At 57.1% G+C, this 15,661-nt stretch overlaps 1 protein-coding gene across 6 annotated transcripts in view; it reads left to right on the top strand.

Annotated features, from left to right (window-relative positions):
* The first annotated feature begins 1,385 nt into the window (after positions 1-1,385).
* Positions 1,386-15,661, top strand: part of MX2 (MX dynamin like GTPase 2) — a 35,890-nt gene continuing 21,614 nt past the window's right edge. The window contains exons 1-6 of one of the 6 annotated variants that reach the window (XM_070407169.1): positions 2,991-3,231; positions 3,378-3,521; positions 4,495-4,586; positions 7,859-8,162; positions 8,690-8,882; positions 10,233-10,373. In XM_070407169.1, coding sequence (XP_070263270.1) covers positions 7,902-8,162; positions 8,690-8,882; positions 10,233-10,373 — 595 coding nt within the window. In that variant the 5' untranslated portion in view covers positions 2,991-3,231; positions 3,378-3,521; positions 4,495-4,586; positions 7,859-7,901. The other 5 variants (XM_070407168.1, XM_070407166.1, XM_070407171.1 and 2 more) reach the window with 5 other exon arrangements.

Below are 15,661 nucleotides of genomic sequence, written 5' to 3'. Positions count from 1 at the left end.
AGAACAAAATGCCATATACACCAGGTCCCTTGAAACATAAGCTGTGCAGATGTTTTTTCCTGCAGTGACTGCATCAAGCAGCAAGGATGGACCGGCTCCCAGCAGTGCGGGGGCTGGTCAGAGGGGACGGGAAGCCACAGCGACCTTCAGGACAGTGAAACTCCTCCGGACGATGTTGTGATGGTGGCCACATGTGTTTAGAGAGGGAGAGAGGGAGAGGGATAGAGAGATAGAACAATGATGAGAAACATGGATCGGCTGCCTCTTGCACGCCCCCTACTGGGAATTGAGCCTGCAACCCCGGCATGTGCCCTGACGGGAATCGAACGGTGACCTCTTGGTGCTTGGGTCGACACTCAACCACTGAGTCACACCAGCCAGGCGGTGGCCACATGTTCTTACACCTGTCTCCCAACCCACAGAACGCTCACACCGCAAACGGGGGACACCGGGCAATGGTGATGAGTCACTGAGGGTCAGGCCACGTGACAGGCGCCCTGCCCCGGGGCTGCTGACAGAGGGAGGCTGTGCGTGTGGGCGGGCAGGGGCTGTACAGGGAAAGCTCTGTGCCTTCTGCTCAGTTTTGCAGTGAACCTAAACTGACCTAAAAAATAAAGTCTGTCACTAGTAAGAGAAAAAGTGCTGCCAGGAGAACGAGACTTAGATGGGCAGCAAGCCCGAGGGTCCCCCACCCCAGGGCAGACAGAGCTGGTGAAGCGCCCCCCCCCCCCCCCCCCCCCCGCAGAGGGCTGCAGACTTCCCTCTTCCCTCCCCGTGGCGGGTTCAAGGGAGAGCACCGGACGGGGCGGGGAGCACCTGCTTCCACACGGAGAGCTGCCAGGGCCTCGGCTCTCTGCCCTCGAGAAAGGCTGGGAAGACAGGCATCTCCCGGCCCCTCTCGGTGCTTTTGTTACCAAGATTCCTGGATGTTGGACACCACAACATTGATAACAGCTTGTTCTTAACTGAGGGAAGGGTGCCACCAGCTGAGACACCCCACCCCTGAGCAGGCCCTTGTCTCACTGTAGCCAAAGGCCTGGGCACTGCCAGCCCCCCAGCCGGTCTCTGGTGGGCACCATTCAGGAGGGCTGACAAGACCCTGCCAGCCTGTGATGGCCATGGTCACCCCCACTGGAGCAGGTGGGCACAGAGAGCGAGGGGTCAGTGAGCTTGGGCCCCAACATGCGCTTTCTGCTACTGTGCCCAGCGGAGCAAACACCACCGCTAAGGTCTCTGACCAGCCCGCAGGACTCCAGGTCCCTCATCATCCAGCAGGCGTTGGCCTGTCACCTTTGTGCTCTGAGAGCGCAAACCGGAAGGAGAGGCCGTTTGAGGCGGCTGCGCTGTGGCTCAGACGCTGGGGCTTGTGAACACACGGGGCAGGCCCGCCCTGCTTGCTGATGCTGTGTGTGGTGTGGTGTTCCTTCCCCGGGCTTGTCTCCCTCCCTCAGCAAGGACCCCGCGTGCAGTGTGAGTGTGCAGGGGACTGTGCCTCCTGGAGAGGCCGCCGGATGAGGGAGGTGCCCAGGGAGGCTGTTGGGTGGGGAACGGAGGGTCCCCCCCCCCCTCCCCGGTGTTCTTGTGACGCTGGCATCACTCTGTCCGGCTTCGAAGGTGCCTTCTGTTAGGAAAACAAACAACAGGCCCCAAGGGGTCACCAGTGCTCAGCCCGGTCACCAAATGGCGCCTTCACACCTAATCTAACCGCAGTTGGGGCGGCGGGGCAGGGGTTCCTGGGCAGCAGTGGTGAGGTCATCTGCCTGACAGACCCCTGCAGTCCCCCAAAGACAGACGCGGTGATTCCCCACGCCCCCCCCCCCCCCCCGCCCCCCGCCGCTTCTGTCTGTGGAGCCCTCCCTCCTGGGCAGCCACTGAGAGCTCCTTTCTGCCTGCGAGGCGGCTGCTGCCCACGCATGAGTCCTTAGATCCAGCCAACTTGACGTTCCATTTCCTCAGCTGGTTTGGGGGCTGTGACACTCTTTCCTGGGGCGTCCTGTGCCACCCCTGGGGCGCTGGTCCCTCCGGGAGAGGTCAGGACAGTACTAGACTCTGCAGGACTCCCCGTGGCCTCCCAGAGCCTGGGCTATAACCTTCGTTAACCCCTAGAGTACTGGGGAACACGAACGCGCTCCTCCTGTTTTTCACCAAAAGTGCCGGGAGCGCTATCAAAGCTTCGAAATGGCGTCCAGTTCTAAGTCTGCTTTCATTAGTGATGATGATATTGCTAAATATGTCAATGTAGTAAAGGTTTCCTTAAGTTTTTGAATATGTAACTTCATTTACTTGCGATTCATAATTTTTTTTCCTAAACTGCTGTAAAATCAGCAAAAATGCCTTGGCAATTTTAGCATAGTTCCTAGGATACTGGTTGGCACTCAAAGGGTTAAGCCCTGAATGCCTTCTCTAAAGGAAGTAAACGCCTGAGCAAAGAGGTGCTCAAGGTGACCTTTTCCTAATGTTTCGGGAAGAATGCTGGGAGTGGACACCAGACCCAGGCACCTGCTTCCTCCCTCCTGCACCGAGGGCTCCAGTGGGAGAGGGCCCGGGTGCCCCCACCCCCTACCCCACCCCCACCCCCACACAGAGGGGAGGGCACTGGTCTCCCCACCCCCCACAACCCCCCCCCCCCTCCCATAGAAGGAAGAGCCGGGTCCCCTTCACTCCCGCACGGAGGGAAGCGTTTGGGACGAGGGGGCGGGACCCCCTGCCTTTTGGCAGATGAAGTAACTGGAGACTAGACGGCCAGGCAGGCTCTGGGCAGAATCAGGATTCGGTTCGGGCTGGAGCTCCTGGCCGGCAGCCAGGTCAGCCCGGGCCCCGCCCTTTCCCGGTCCAACCCCGGGAGCCTGTGTTCCGATCTGCGCGCTCCCCCTGTGTGGGCGCTGAGCCCGCACCACCCGCCGCCGGGAGAAGGTGGCCGCGGGGGGACAGCGGTCTGGGGGGGGGGGGGTGTCCAGCATGACGCCAGCAGGACGGCTCAGAAGTGTCAAAGCATGTATTTGAGTGAGCGTCCCGGCCCGCGAGCTCCAGAACTGAGCCCGCACCCGGTGGCTTTTAATTCACTAGAAGAAATCAGAGCCAAACACAGTTCCGCGGCGGCCCGGCCGCAGGGCAGGTGCTCGGTGACCTCACGTGGGCGAGCCGGGCAGCCCGGAGCAGGGCTTTCCATCTTCGCAGCGAGTGTCTCCGGACGTCCCGCTCTAAGTCTCCGAAAACCTGTTGGCCACGCAGGTGATGGACCCGCCGGGAGCCCCGCGTGCGGCCGGTGGGGGTGGGGGGTGGGGGGTGGGCCGGGCCCTCTCAGTTTACAGGCAGAGTGCCCCCCACCCCCCTCCCGGAACCCATCCGTTCTTCTGTTTCGTTTCTGTGGCCTTCAGCGTCATTTCTGTGGTTTCGTTTCTCGGAGTGTTGCTGATGAAAAACCGTGGAGAGGCGTGACTCACACACCAAATAAAGGGGAGCGGTGGAGGAGAGAGGGGTGATCTGCGGAGGCTCCGTCCCGAAGTCTTGCAGGCTCGCAGGTGAGGCCGGCCGGGGGAGGGCTGCCGTGGCTCGTCTGGAGGGTTTCCTGGTAAACCGGCCGGTGTCCCAGGCAGGAGCCATAGAGGCAAGTTTCTGATGCCGCCCTTTGTGCCGCTCACTAAGACCCGTGCTGGCGCTGGAAAGGAGTGGCTGCTGGGGGAGCCCAGGGGGCCCCCTCTTCCAGAATCCGGCTCAAGGCGCAGTGGCCAGGAAGGGGTGGCTTTTGGGACACCTCGGCTCAGCGTCGGTAAAGTGCACGCTCCGGGGCTGTGGTGGGGCTTTGCGCTGCGATCCTGTGATTTATGGTAAGAAATAGACAGAAATAGGCTGAGCGCAGTGACCGTGCTGTACGTGTCATCCCCACCGCGAGCAATCCTGGACTGAGGACTGGAGAGTTGCTAAGAGAGAAGATCTTAAAAGTCCTCATCACAAGAAAAAAAGAAAAGGTTGTAACTGTGTACGGGGCTGGATGTTAACTAGACTTACTAGCGATCATTTCACAATAGATACAAATATTGGCGGGGGGGGGGGGGGGGGGGGGAATACAGTCTATGTTTTGGTCGGTGTCTCTGTTCCTGTCACAGAACTTCCTAAGACAGTGATGGCGAACCTATGACATGCGTGTCAGAGGTGACACGCGAACTCATTTTTTTGGTTGATTTTTCTTTGTTAAATGGCATTTAAATATATAAAATAAATATCAAAAATATAAGTCTTTGTTTTACTATAGTTGCAAATATCAAAACATTTCTATATGTGACAGGGCACCAGAGTTAAGTTAGGGCTTTTCAAAATGCTGACCCGCCGAGCTCAAAAGGTTCGCCATCACTGTCCTAAGAGCTGGGGCGGGGGTGGGGGGGGTGGGGGGGGGTTAATGGGTGATGTTTACGCTGCGCCTGGGTGGGACTGGTGCCTGGGAACAAGCCCTGTAACCTGAGAGTCGGAACTTTCAGCTCCACCCCCAACCTCCAGGGAAGGGAGCTCGCTGGCTGGTGGTCGATGATGGCACCAATCATGCCTCTGTGCTGAAGCCTCCGTGAAAACCCCAAAGGACAGGGTTCGAGGTGCGGAGAGCTCCTGGTTGGTGAACTGGTGGAGGTCTGGGGAGGGCAGCGAATCTGGAGAGGGTGTGGCAGGCCCGTGCCCCCACCCCCTCGCCGGCCCATGTGGCTTTTCCCTGCGCTGTTCCTGAGTTACATCCTTTTATGATAGCCGGTGATCTGTAAGTACCGTGTCTCTCTGAGTTGTGTGAGCCGCTGTAGCAAATTATTCAGAACCAAGGAGGGGGTCCTCGGCACCTCTGATCTAGAGCCAGTTGGTCAGAAACACAGGTGACAACCTGTGGATGGGAGGGGGCATGGGCAGGCAGGAACAGTCTCATGGGATCCAGCCCTGTCACCAGGCAGAGAGCATTGGTGCCTTGGGGCGGAGACACACATGGGTGTTGGTGTCAGATCGAAGCCCCCAGGGCCTGGTCTCCGGGTTCAGTCTCGGGGTTCAGGCGCCCTCCGCTGTGGTGCTGGAGGCACAGGGCCACCTCAGAGATGGGCTGGAAAACTCACTCTACTGAGGAATGAGGCACTGATTTCTGTGTTCAATGATTACGCCTTCAGATTTTTAAAAAAAAATACATTTTATTGATTTTTTACAGAGAGGAAGGGAGAGGAATAGAGAGTTAGAAACATCGATCACTGCCTCCTGCACACCCCCTACTGGGGAAGTGCCTGCAACCAAGGTACATGCCCTTGACCGGAATCGAACCCGGGACCCTTCAGTTCTCAGGCCAACGCTCTATCCACTGAGCCAAACCGGTTAGGGCAACGCCTTCAGATTTTTACTTAGAGACACGGATGCCAGGTCCCCCCAGCAAACAGTGGCACTGGGGGGAGCTGGTTAGGTCTAAACCCTGGAGGATTAGTGTCTTGGGCCCCTGTACCACGGCTCAGTGGCTTAAACAATGAAAACTTACTGCCTCCCAGCTCTGCAGGCTGGACGTGGGAGACCAAGGTGCCCGTGGGCTGCTTCCTCCTGAGACGCCATAGAATCCTGTCCTGGGCGCTATTTAGGGAACTATCTCCAGGTGGGGTGGGGCCTCCTCACATCAGGCCACCCGCAAACGCGGGCGCCCGCCGATTCGGGCAGATTTTACAGGAGAGTGACAGTTAGCTGCTCCCTGCCCTTCACAGAGGAGCACATGGTTAAGCAGAAGACCGATGTAGACTTGGACCCGCGAGCAGTCACATCTTCCTTCCTCTTCCTGGAAAGGAGGCTGACATCTCAGCGGGCCCGGTTCCGTTGCTGTTATTCTGCCATTCGGGGGGAAACGAACTCCTATTAGTAGGAAAGGAGGCGAACTGTCCCCACAGGCCTGCCTGAGAGATCGTAGATTCCGCAGGGACGCCCAGTCAGGAGAGGGGACGTTTGCAATTCATGGCAGTTCTCGCTGCTTAGCGAACTGGGGGTCCTCAGCCGACCGGGCCTGGCATGTCTGGAGGCCAGTCAGGCCTGGGGGTGCATGCGGGGTGCTGGGATTCAGGCCTGTCAGACCTACCAAGACTCCTCGGGGGCCAGTGAAGCCAAGCCGGTGGGAAGCTCGAAACACAAAATGGTAAAAAAATAAAAATAAAAAAAATCTAAAGGCAAAGGCTCAGGTGCAGGGCGGTCCTCCTGGCGGCATTTCTGAAATCCGCCTGCCACAGATGGTGGCTGGTGCGCTGCCAGGCGGTTCCGAAATCTGAATGGCTTTCCTATTTCCGCTTATCAAAGTAAGCTGCACCGGGGGCTGCCTCCCAGTCGCTTGACTTGTCTGAACTCCCCTGCGCATCTCATATAAAACCCGGGACGATGTGACCGAGGGAGCAGAGCGAGTACCCGTCCGGGACCTCGAGGAGCATACGGAGCGCTAAGCATGGCCGGCCCCTGGGGCTCCGCCTGACCCCTCCTGGAGGCAGTACACAGGCTGAGCAGGTGCTACCTCGGCCTCACGGGGAGCCAGCCCTGCCACACCTCGGTCTTGGACTCCAGCCTCCAGACGGGGAGAGAACACATCTTGTTGCTGGGACCCGGTCTGTGCTCTTAGTGCAGCAGCCCCGGCGGACGAGTGCCCGAGGCTGGGACAGCTCCAAGGGCAGGACGCTCTGGCTCCGTGGGCTGGGGAAAGGGTTCTTATCAAGAGTGGCCGGCTGGGGTCTGAGTCCTGATGAAGCATCCGTCTTATATAAAAACTGCTGTTTGAAATGTTAACGCTGCTATTTCTGGCTTCTGTAAATGCTTGCTGGCTTAAATAATAAGGAAAATAAGACTACTCCCATTTCAGAGAGGCCATTAAACCTTCCCCAGACGAAGTTATCAGTGCTGGCACCAGGCCAAGCCTTTGGTTGAGGTCTCAAAGCGCCGGCACATAGGGCCCTTTAAGAACTTGCAAAGGGGACCGGAAAAACCCCATACTGGGGAGACAAAGAGGGTAAAATGGTATAAATACAGGAAACTTCCTGTGTGATTTCGCCCAGAATTTGAGAGACATTTTCCTCTGGGCCGCCCGTAATAATAATAATAATAATAAATGTAACTCCATCTCTCTAAGCCAGTGGTTCTCAACCTTCTGGCCCTTTAAATACAGTTCCGCATGTTGTGACCCAACCATAAAATTATTTTCGCTGCTACTTCATAACTGCAATGTTGCTACTGAATCCCAGCACCCCGTCAGGTAAATATCTGATATGCAGAATGGTCTTAGGCGACCCCTGTGAAAGGGTCGTTCGACCCCCAAAGGTTCTTCTCCGGTTTTTCTGTAACACTGACTTACCCAGTTCAGGCCCTTCCTGCACTTCAGTTTCTTGACTTGGAAAGTGCAGAAAAGCAGCCACCACAAGGAGCTGTTGTCCAAACAAAAGGAGCATCTCAGAGTGGCCCTCAGGCACCAGGGCTGCCTGGACCTGACTGCAGGCCGCAGCACCCCTCCCGCAGCACCCCTCCAGCAGCACCCCTCCCGGGCTCCCCAGCGGTCTGACCAGGCCTGGGTGACCAACAGTGGCGGGAGGGCAGGCGCTGGCTTCCAGGGGCCTGGGGGATGCTGCCTCCTGTCTCCCCACACCTAACGGTCCCCTGTTTGCTCCTGAGCCACAGGCGTCTCCAAGTGGCAGGGGACATTCACTCCAGGATAACGTGGAGCCCCCTGCCTCTCATCCCCAAGCCCTGGGGCCCATGGAGACCCCACTCTCTATGCTGGGGTCCTGGTCTCCCCGAGTCTGTGTGTAGAGGGAAGTGGGGGGCTGTGCTGGGGCTGGCGAGGTGCAGCCTGGGCAACTTGGGGCCACCCCGTCCTGTGTCTCTGCAGAGCTCGCCAAGAAGCACCTGCCGGCTCCCCTGGCCATCAGCTAATGCCAAAAAGCCACAAGTTTGGGCAGCAGCCGAGGCACAACCTGCTTCCCTCCCCGCCCTCTCCAAAGGCAGGAATGAGTTTCTTCCAGCAGCAGCCACCGCCATTCATCGCCCCAGGAGGACAAATGAGGTTTCCCCCCAACTTGATGGGTTCTCCCCAACTGGGAGAGAAGAACCCAGGCTTCCTCACCAAGAACTTCAACTTGATGACATTGAACCCTCAGCTGCCAGGAGAAACCAGGGGCCCTGAGAGGACAAAGGTGAGTGGGAGGGAGAATGTTCTGGAAGGGCGCGTTATAGCCACCAGCGGAGGAAGGGTGGGGCTGTAGGGGAGACCGCCGCCACCTGCGTCACAGCTGTGTCCCCAGCTCTCCAGACACATCCCGCAAACACCAGGGACATTCCAGTCTCTGGGGCAGCGGCGACCTTCCTCGGCCTTCATCTGGGCTTCTGTTCCGTGCTGTTCCACGTGTCGGGGCCTCCTTCCGGGAGCTTTTCCTCCAGCTCCTCCTGCTACCGTCACGATTGCAGACCCTCCCCCAGGGCCCAGGGCCCAGCTCCCCTCCTGCCCTTCTGGGTCCCTTCTCTCTGCTCAGTCAGGCCCCTCCACCCTCAGCTAAATATCCCCGCTTCTGCAGAAGCAAAGCCTCAATAGCAACAGAACGTTCGCAGGGGCCTCCTGTCTGCAGCCAACGTGAGCAGACGCCCAAATTCCGCAGCAAATTCGCGCTGGCCATAGGAGCCTTCTCAGAGGCCAGGGGTGTGAACTCTGCTCTGCCTCTCCCAGGGGCTCGAGAACAACCTGTACAACCAGTACGAGGAGAAGGTGCGCCCCTGCATCGACCTCATCGACTCCCTGCGGGCCCTGGGCGTGGAGCAGGACCTGGCCCTGCCGGCCATCGCCGTCATCGGGGACCAGAGCTCGGGCAAGAGCTCCGTGCTGGAGGCGCTGTCGGGCGTCGCCCTTCCCAGAGGCAGCGGTAAGCGCAGAGGGGCCACAGAGCATCTCTGGGTACCACTGGTGTCAGACAGGCCACTGGGAAGGCCCGCCGGGAGGGCAGCGCCTGCAGGCCCTGGGTGACTTAGGTCTGGAGTGCACAGCCTGGGAGGGATTGCGGGGGGCGGGCAGGGACCACCCAAGCTGCCCCTAGTTTCCAAGTCCACTGTCACGTGGCGATGGCTATCGCTGGCCCTGTCAGTCCAGGTCCCGGGCCCCTGCTGTTTCTCCCCTGTGGTGGAGGGAGTGCAGAGCATTTCTTCTTAGATCATGTAAATTTGTACGTTTCGGGTGACATGCGAAGTCCTCTTGAAGAATTTGCTCAATGTTTAGAGAAGCTATTAACTAGGATCATGTGTTTTCCTTTAAAAAGATAAAAAGAAGCTGTTGTGCAGTTTAATAAAATAATTGCAAAGGGGGAAAGCAGGAAAGAGACAGTCTCCTCCAAGTGGGTAGACGGAGGCCCCTCCTGGCCTCTCCCTGGCTCCTGGCTCCCACCAGCACTGCCATAGCAGACCCAGGGGCTAGGAGGCACCAATGGCACCCCACTGGGGCTGCCCGACCTGTCCCCCCCACCCCCCCGCACAGGGGAGGGTGAGGGGACACCAGAGGGCGGCACAGCCCCAAACAGTAGTCTGCACACCAGGCGCCTGGGGGTCAGGAGGTCCTCTGAGGTCCCCATTAGCCGGCACCTGATGCCTGAGAGCAAGAGTCTGGGACACACGCCTCTGCCCTGGGCTCAGCGTTCTGGGGAGAGGGGTGCCAGGGTGGGAGCCTGCATGCCAGTTGCAGGCATGTGGTCCAGGGCAACCCCAGGCTGGGCGAGGAGATGATCCTCCCACAGGGGACAGGCTCACTCACCACCTGCAGACACTCTGGCCTCAGCCTGTAAGCTCAGGGCAGTCCCAGCCTTTGGCTTCAGCTGCGGTGTGGTGGGGGGGGGGGGGGGGGGGGGGGGCCTTGCCACCAGGGACCTCGAAAACCAGCCCTGGACGCCGCTTGGACCCTCCTTCGGGTTGTCCAGCTCCCCCCAGGCTCTCGCTGCCTTCTCCCGCATCCTGGGAGGTTTGGGCACCCATCTTCTTCGGGTGGATCACTGCTCCCACCTCTCCCTGCCCTGAGCTGCCACCTGGACGCACGCGGTCCAGAGGCCAGTGCCCGAGGTGTTTCTAGGGCCGGGTGGTGAGTGGGGGGCCTGGATCGGGCCCTACACAGGGACAGACATTTCAGGTGAGGCCTCTGGGGACCTGGGGCAGCTCCTGAGCGGTGAGGGGAAGGGCACCTGTGACACTCCTTTTAAAGGAAAACGGGGTGTTGGGAACCTGTCTTTCAGGAATCGTAACCAGATGTCCGCTGGTGCTGAAGCTGAAGAAGCAGCTGGCGGGAGAGTCCCTGTGGACAGGGAAGATCAGCTACCGGAGCACAGAGCTCCAGCTCCAGGACCCCTCCCAGGTGGAGAGGGAAATATACAAAGGTGAGGCCTGGGGGCTCCGGTTGCTGCTGGGGCTGCTCCCCTCACTGTCCCACCTCTTCCAGCTCCTCCTGGGCCTCAGGGCTTCTTAAGCTCCTCAAGGGAGCACCCTCTCCTCCCAGGGAGCACCCTCTCCTCCTCCCAGGGAGCACCCTCTCCTCCTCCTCCCAGGGAGCACCCTCTCCTCCTCCCAGGGAGCACCCTCTTCTCCTCCTCCCAGGGAGCACCCTCTCCTCCTCCCAGGGAGCACCCTCTCTTCTTCCCATGCACTACCTCCTGCTGATGCTCCTGCCTCTCACACTGTCCCTTCCACCTACTTCCTATTCTTTCTTTGCTTCTCAGTTATCACTTGGAGTGGGGGAAACGAGTTAAGTCGGCTCGCGTGAATTGCGCGTACTCCGCGGGAGCCGTCTTAACTCGGTTCATATAGATTTGCGGTGGAGTGCGGGAAACGTGTAAACTCGGGCCGATTGTAACTGCGTATTACCAAATATTTGTTTGTTTGCCGTTCACAAAGATACCTACCTGCGTATGCGAACCGTTTCATACCCATTGGGGTAATAGGTATCATAAAAATCCCTGATTTTGCGCGGGAAACCTAAATAATTGCCCGCGCCATCTTATATTTTGGCGGGAAATTCACCCCACACCGGAGTGTTAACTCCCCCACCCTGGGAAGTGTCCCCAAGGACTCCACCCTACCCCCCAGCTGTCCTGGTCACCGCTGTCTTGGGTCGCTGCTCTAAACTCACCCCAGCAGCCACTTGGTGGCCACGTCTCCACGCAGCCTCCCCAACAGATCCCAGCCCCCTGTCATTTCTGGAGGCACAGCCATTACCAGGCCTTTGACCATAGATTACCAAAGCCCGCGATTCGTTTTAGGTAACGACAGAGCGATAAAAAGACTCCAAGGCTCCTGAGCCCACTCCACACCCTGAGAGGGGCCCTGGCAGTCATTGCTGCCCACGACACCAGCCCCGCCCCCCCCCCGGTGGCTTCTCCCCTGCCTGCTCTCACTCTGGTGTCAGCCAGGCAGAAACGGTGACCCTGATGATAATAAGAATCTCTGCAGTGACTTCCTCAGTCCCAGGAGGAGAGGCTCTTCGTATTAGCAAACGGAGAACTCGGCATCCGAGGGGGAGGCCCTCACAGGACGTCCTGGGCTCAGCTCCCGAGAACCTGCACCTAGAGGTTCACCGGAGGGATCCCTTCCAAAATGGAGAGGTCTGGGCCCCAATTCTAGTGCTCACCCCAATACAGATACTGCTCGAGACCCTCCATTGGCAAGTTTCTTAGCTTGAAATTGCACCAGCCCTGGGGCTGCCTGGCGCCCTCCCGCCCCGCAGTGCTCGCTGACTCTGTCCTGAGCTCCGTGGGTGCACAGGTGCGCGCTGGGGAAAGGCCCTGGGTAAGGGTGTGGAAGCCAGCTCTCGAGGCCAGGCATCTGCAGAAGAGCCCCTGGCCTCCCCTCTGCTGCTGGTGGGGTACATTGGTGCAGCCACTGTGAAGACTGGCAATATCCACCAAGGCTGGAGGTGTGCACCCTGGACGCTCGCCCCTGGGCACCCCCCAGCCAGACAGCCCCGAGCGCCAGGGCCAGGTTCTAGAATGTCCGTGGCAGCGCTGCTGTGGAGCAGCTCACTGGGGACGCCCAGATGTCCCGCAGCGGTGGGCCTGACCCAAGCGCGGGGTCCCTCAGCCACAGGCACCGATATGGGTGACTCACCAACGTAATGTGAGTGAAAACAGCCAGACGGGAGGGAGCACTTAGGATTCCATTTATAATCAGGCGGGGCCACGTGAAACTGTTGTTCTTGTATCAAAAATGCCGTATTATCAGCAAATTCAGTTGCTCAACCGCGTATGGAGTTCGAACATGGGCAAAAGGAATGGATGCAGGTTGTGGCCAGGATAGTAGTCACTCTTGGTGGGGGCTAAGGACTGGCCGGAGCAGGAGGGGCTTCAGGGGGCTACCAGGTTCTGTCCTCCACCAGGTGTTGGCCAGGCCTGTGTGTTCCCCAGGTGTTGGTCACGCCTGTGTGTTCTCTGGGTGTTGGTCAGGCCTGTGTGTTCTCCGGGTGTTGGTCAGGCCTGTGTGTCCTCCGGGTGTTGGCCAGGCCTGTGTGTTCAGCCGGGATACCCACCAAGCCGCACACTTAGATAAGGAGTGATTTTCTGTACAGATGTTCCACTGAATTATATCCTCCGTGAAAGGATAACTAAAGCAGGAAGCGTTTCTGAAGGTGCAGCCCTGGTTTTTCACATGCTCCTGGTTCTGTCCCTAAGGGATCAGGCCATGAATTGGGGCTGTGGCTCCCCTGCTCCCCTGTTGCTCAGATCAGGGCTGTCCCTGACGCAGGTGGAATGTGTGATTGCCCACAGACTTCACTGCGGTGCTGCCCCAGAAAGGGGCCGGCGTTTCTCTCCTCATCTCCACTCCTGGAGAACCCCCGCAGTGCCCCTGGGGCGGCTCTGTCCTAACTTACAGCATCAGTGCCCCTGGAGGTCACAACCACCCAACTCCCAGGGGGCCTTTACCATCAAAAGGGACCTTCTCCCCAGGCCCAAAGCCGTTGTCGGCAGAATTGGTCACAAAAGAATCACCTGGTCCAGTGAGTTTCCTGTTGCCAGTGTGGACGCGGTGACCGCCAGGCGAGGCTGCTGGAGGGAGAATGGTGTCCCGGGACTCACATTCTGTCCCAGAGAGGATGCAAAGGCACCTTCTGAGAGGGGAAGGGAGGTGGAGGTGTGGAGGACACAGGTACCGCCAGGACAGTGGTTCTCAACCTTCTGGCCCTTTAAATACAGCTCCTCATGTTGTGACCCAACCATAAAATTATTTTCATTGCTACTTCATAACTGTAATGTTGCTACTGTTATGAATCGTAATGTAAATATCTGATATGCAGGATGGTCTTAGGCGACCCCTGTGAAAGGGTCGTTCGACCGCCAAAGGGGTCGCAACCCACAGGTTGAGAACCGCTGCTCCAGGAGAAGGCGAGGAACTGGCAGCATCCCCTTAGGCCTCATGCTTCCCCCGAGCTGGTGACCAGTGACCTCTGTGTCCTGGGCACGGGGATTCTACGTGCCTTCCCCTCACCTAGGCCACCCTAGGCTTCAACTCATTTCAAGATGCTTACAGGTTTGCTACATCCTGGCTTCTCAGTGTGGTTCCTGGTCTGCAGCAGCGCCGCCACTTGGGGCTTTTGGGAACTGCAGAATCTCAGGCCACAGCCGAGACCTGCTGAGTCAGAATCTGGGTGCAAACCAGACCCCTGACGGGTCACATGCACTTACATTTTGAGAAACCCTGACAGAGCAGGACCAGCTACATGATTTAAAGGGATCAGAGTAAAATAGTCGTAAATCACTGTGTATTATACATGCATAGTTCGGAGTATGTGTTAAGTATATAATAAGTTGTATATAGTTCTCAAAAAGGGATCTTTTAAGTGTTCTATAGAGATTATATAGGAAATAACCCATTTTCAGATAGGATATAAGAGAAGAAATCATATTTCCTCCCTTCTACTTCCCAGGAATACTTCCTTCTTTTCCTCTTCCCTCCCCACAATACCTCTTACCCGCAAGGGACAGCACCATAGGGTAGCTGCAAAGTAGTCTATGACCAAAGATAAACAACACCTACGTTATTGATGTGCCGCATTTGCTTACATGATCTTGTTTAGCCAAGGGGTCCTGCCCCCGGGGGCTTCTCTGCGGTCCCTGCAGTGGGGCCTGGGTGGCTGGCATTGAGGATCCCCTTCTCGGGGGTCTGCTTAGCTCCAGATTGACCACAGGCCTTCAGATGAGCCCTTGTTTCCAACGGACAGAAGGAGGCGCAGAGGTTTTGTGTTAGGTGTCCTGGATTGGAGGGGTACGTGTCTACCCTGCCATGAACACACCTAGCAGTGGAATTTCATTGTGGTATTTGTCATGTGTTTATGTGTTAGTGTGTAGGTGTTAGTGTGTGCATTTATACATGTTGGTATATGTTTGTATATATGTATGTGTGTGTTAAAGAATCAGATAGATATAAAGAGACAGAAGACACTGTAATATTGCCCTGGAACACACACACTTATATTTGTACTAGAGGCCCGGTGCACAAAATTCATGTGGGGGGGGGGGCCCTCAGCCCACCCTGCACCCTCTCCAATCCAGGACCCCTCTGGGGATGTCTGACTGCTGGTTTAGGCCTGATCCCAGGGATTGGGTCTAAACTTGCAGTCGTACATCCCTCTTGCAATCCAGGACCGCTGGCTCCTAACCACTCACCTGCCTGCTGCCTGATCGCCCCTAACCACTCTGCCTGCCTGCCTGATCACTCCTAACTGCTCTTCCCTGCTGGCCTGACCGCCCCTAACTGCTCTCCCCTGCTGGCCTGATCACCCCTAACCGCCTCTGCCTTGGCCCCCCGCCACTGTGGCTTTGTCCAGAAGGACGTCCCATCTAATTAGCATATTACCCTTTTATTAGTATAGATTTGTATTTATATATATTTTTTCTGGTTATAGAAGTAATACATAGCTCTATTAGTTCTCTATTACCACATAACAAATTACTTCAAAATTTAGCAGATTAAAACACAAACAGATATTCTCTCACACAGTGTGTGAGTGTCAGGAATTGGACACAGCAGTGATAGTTTTGACTCAGGGTTTTCAGTGAGGCCGCAGCCAGATGTTGGCTGGGGCTGAATTATATCTGAAGACTCGACTGGGGCTGGTGAATGCTCCCTCACATGGCCATTACAGGAGGCCACACTTTCTTGCTGGCTGCTGGCAAAGGTGCCTTGGTCCTGCCCTGTTGTGGACCTCTCCATTGCTGCCTGGTGGCCTTATGATGGGGCAGCTAGCCTTCCCCAGAGTGAACCATCCGAGAGAAAGTAGGAGCAAGCCATGATGCCTTTAATGACCTCATCACACTGTTGCTTCCACCTTATCTATTCTTGAGACATAAGTCCCTCTGTCTGACCCCACTCAAGGCTCCATCTTTTGGTGAGAGGGATATTGAAGGATTTGTGGACATAACCATCACCACACTCAGTGAATACCCAATGAAAAATATTTAAAAACATAAAGAGAACAGAACCCATCCATAATGCCAATGTGAATAAATCGGATGTTTTCCTCTGGGATTTCTGAGAGTGTATGTACATGCTACCCCTGAGTACATGGACGGCCACCTCAGTGGCCTCAGATCATTCTGCAGGTTTCTGTGAAATGTGTCCAAGCACCTGGGACTCTCTGAAGCTCCTATACTCTGAATACCAACGGTCGCCTTCAAGA

Source organism: Myotis yumanensis, unplaced genomic scaffold (genome assembly GCF_028538775.1).
Source record: "Myotis yumanensis isolate MYYU_CA2020_CCGP unplaced genomic scaffold, mMyoYum1.0.hap1 SCAF_2, whole genome shotgun sequence".
In the NCBI taxonomy this organism is placed as follows: Eukaryota; Metazoa; Chordata; class Mammalia; order Chiroptera; family Vespertilionidae; genus Myotis; species Myotis yumanensis.
The sequence above is the reverse complement of the archived record's forward strand: the minus strand, read 5'-3'. Positions and strand labels throughout refer to the sequence as shown.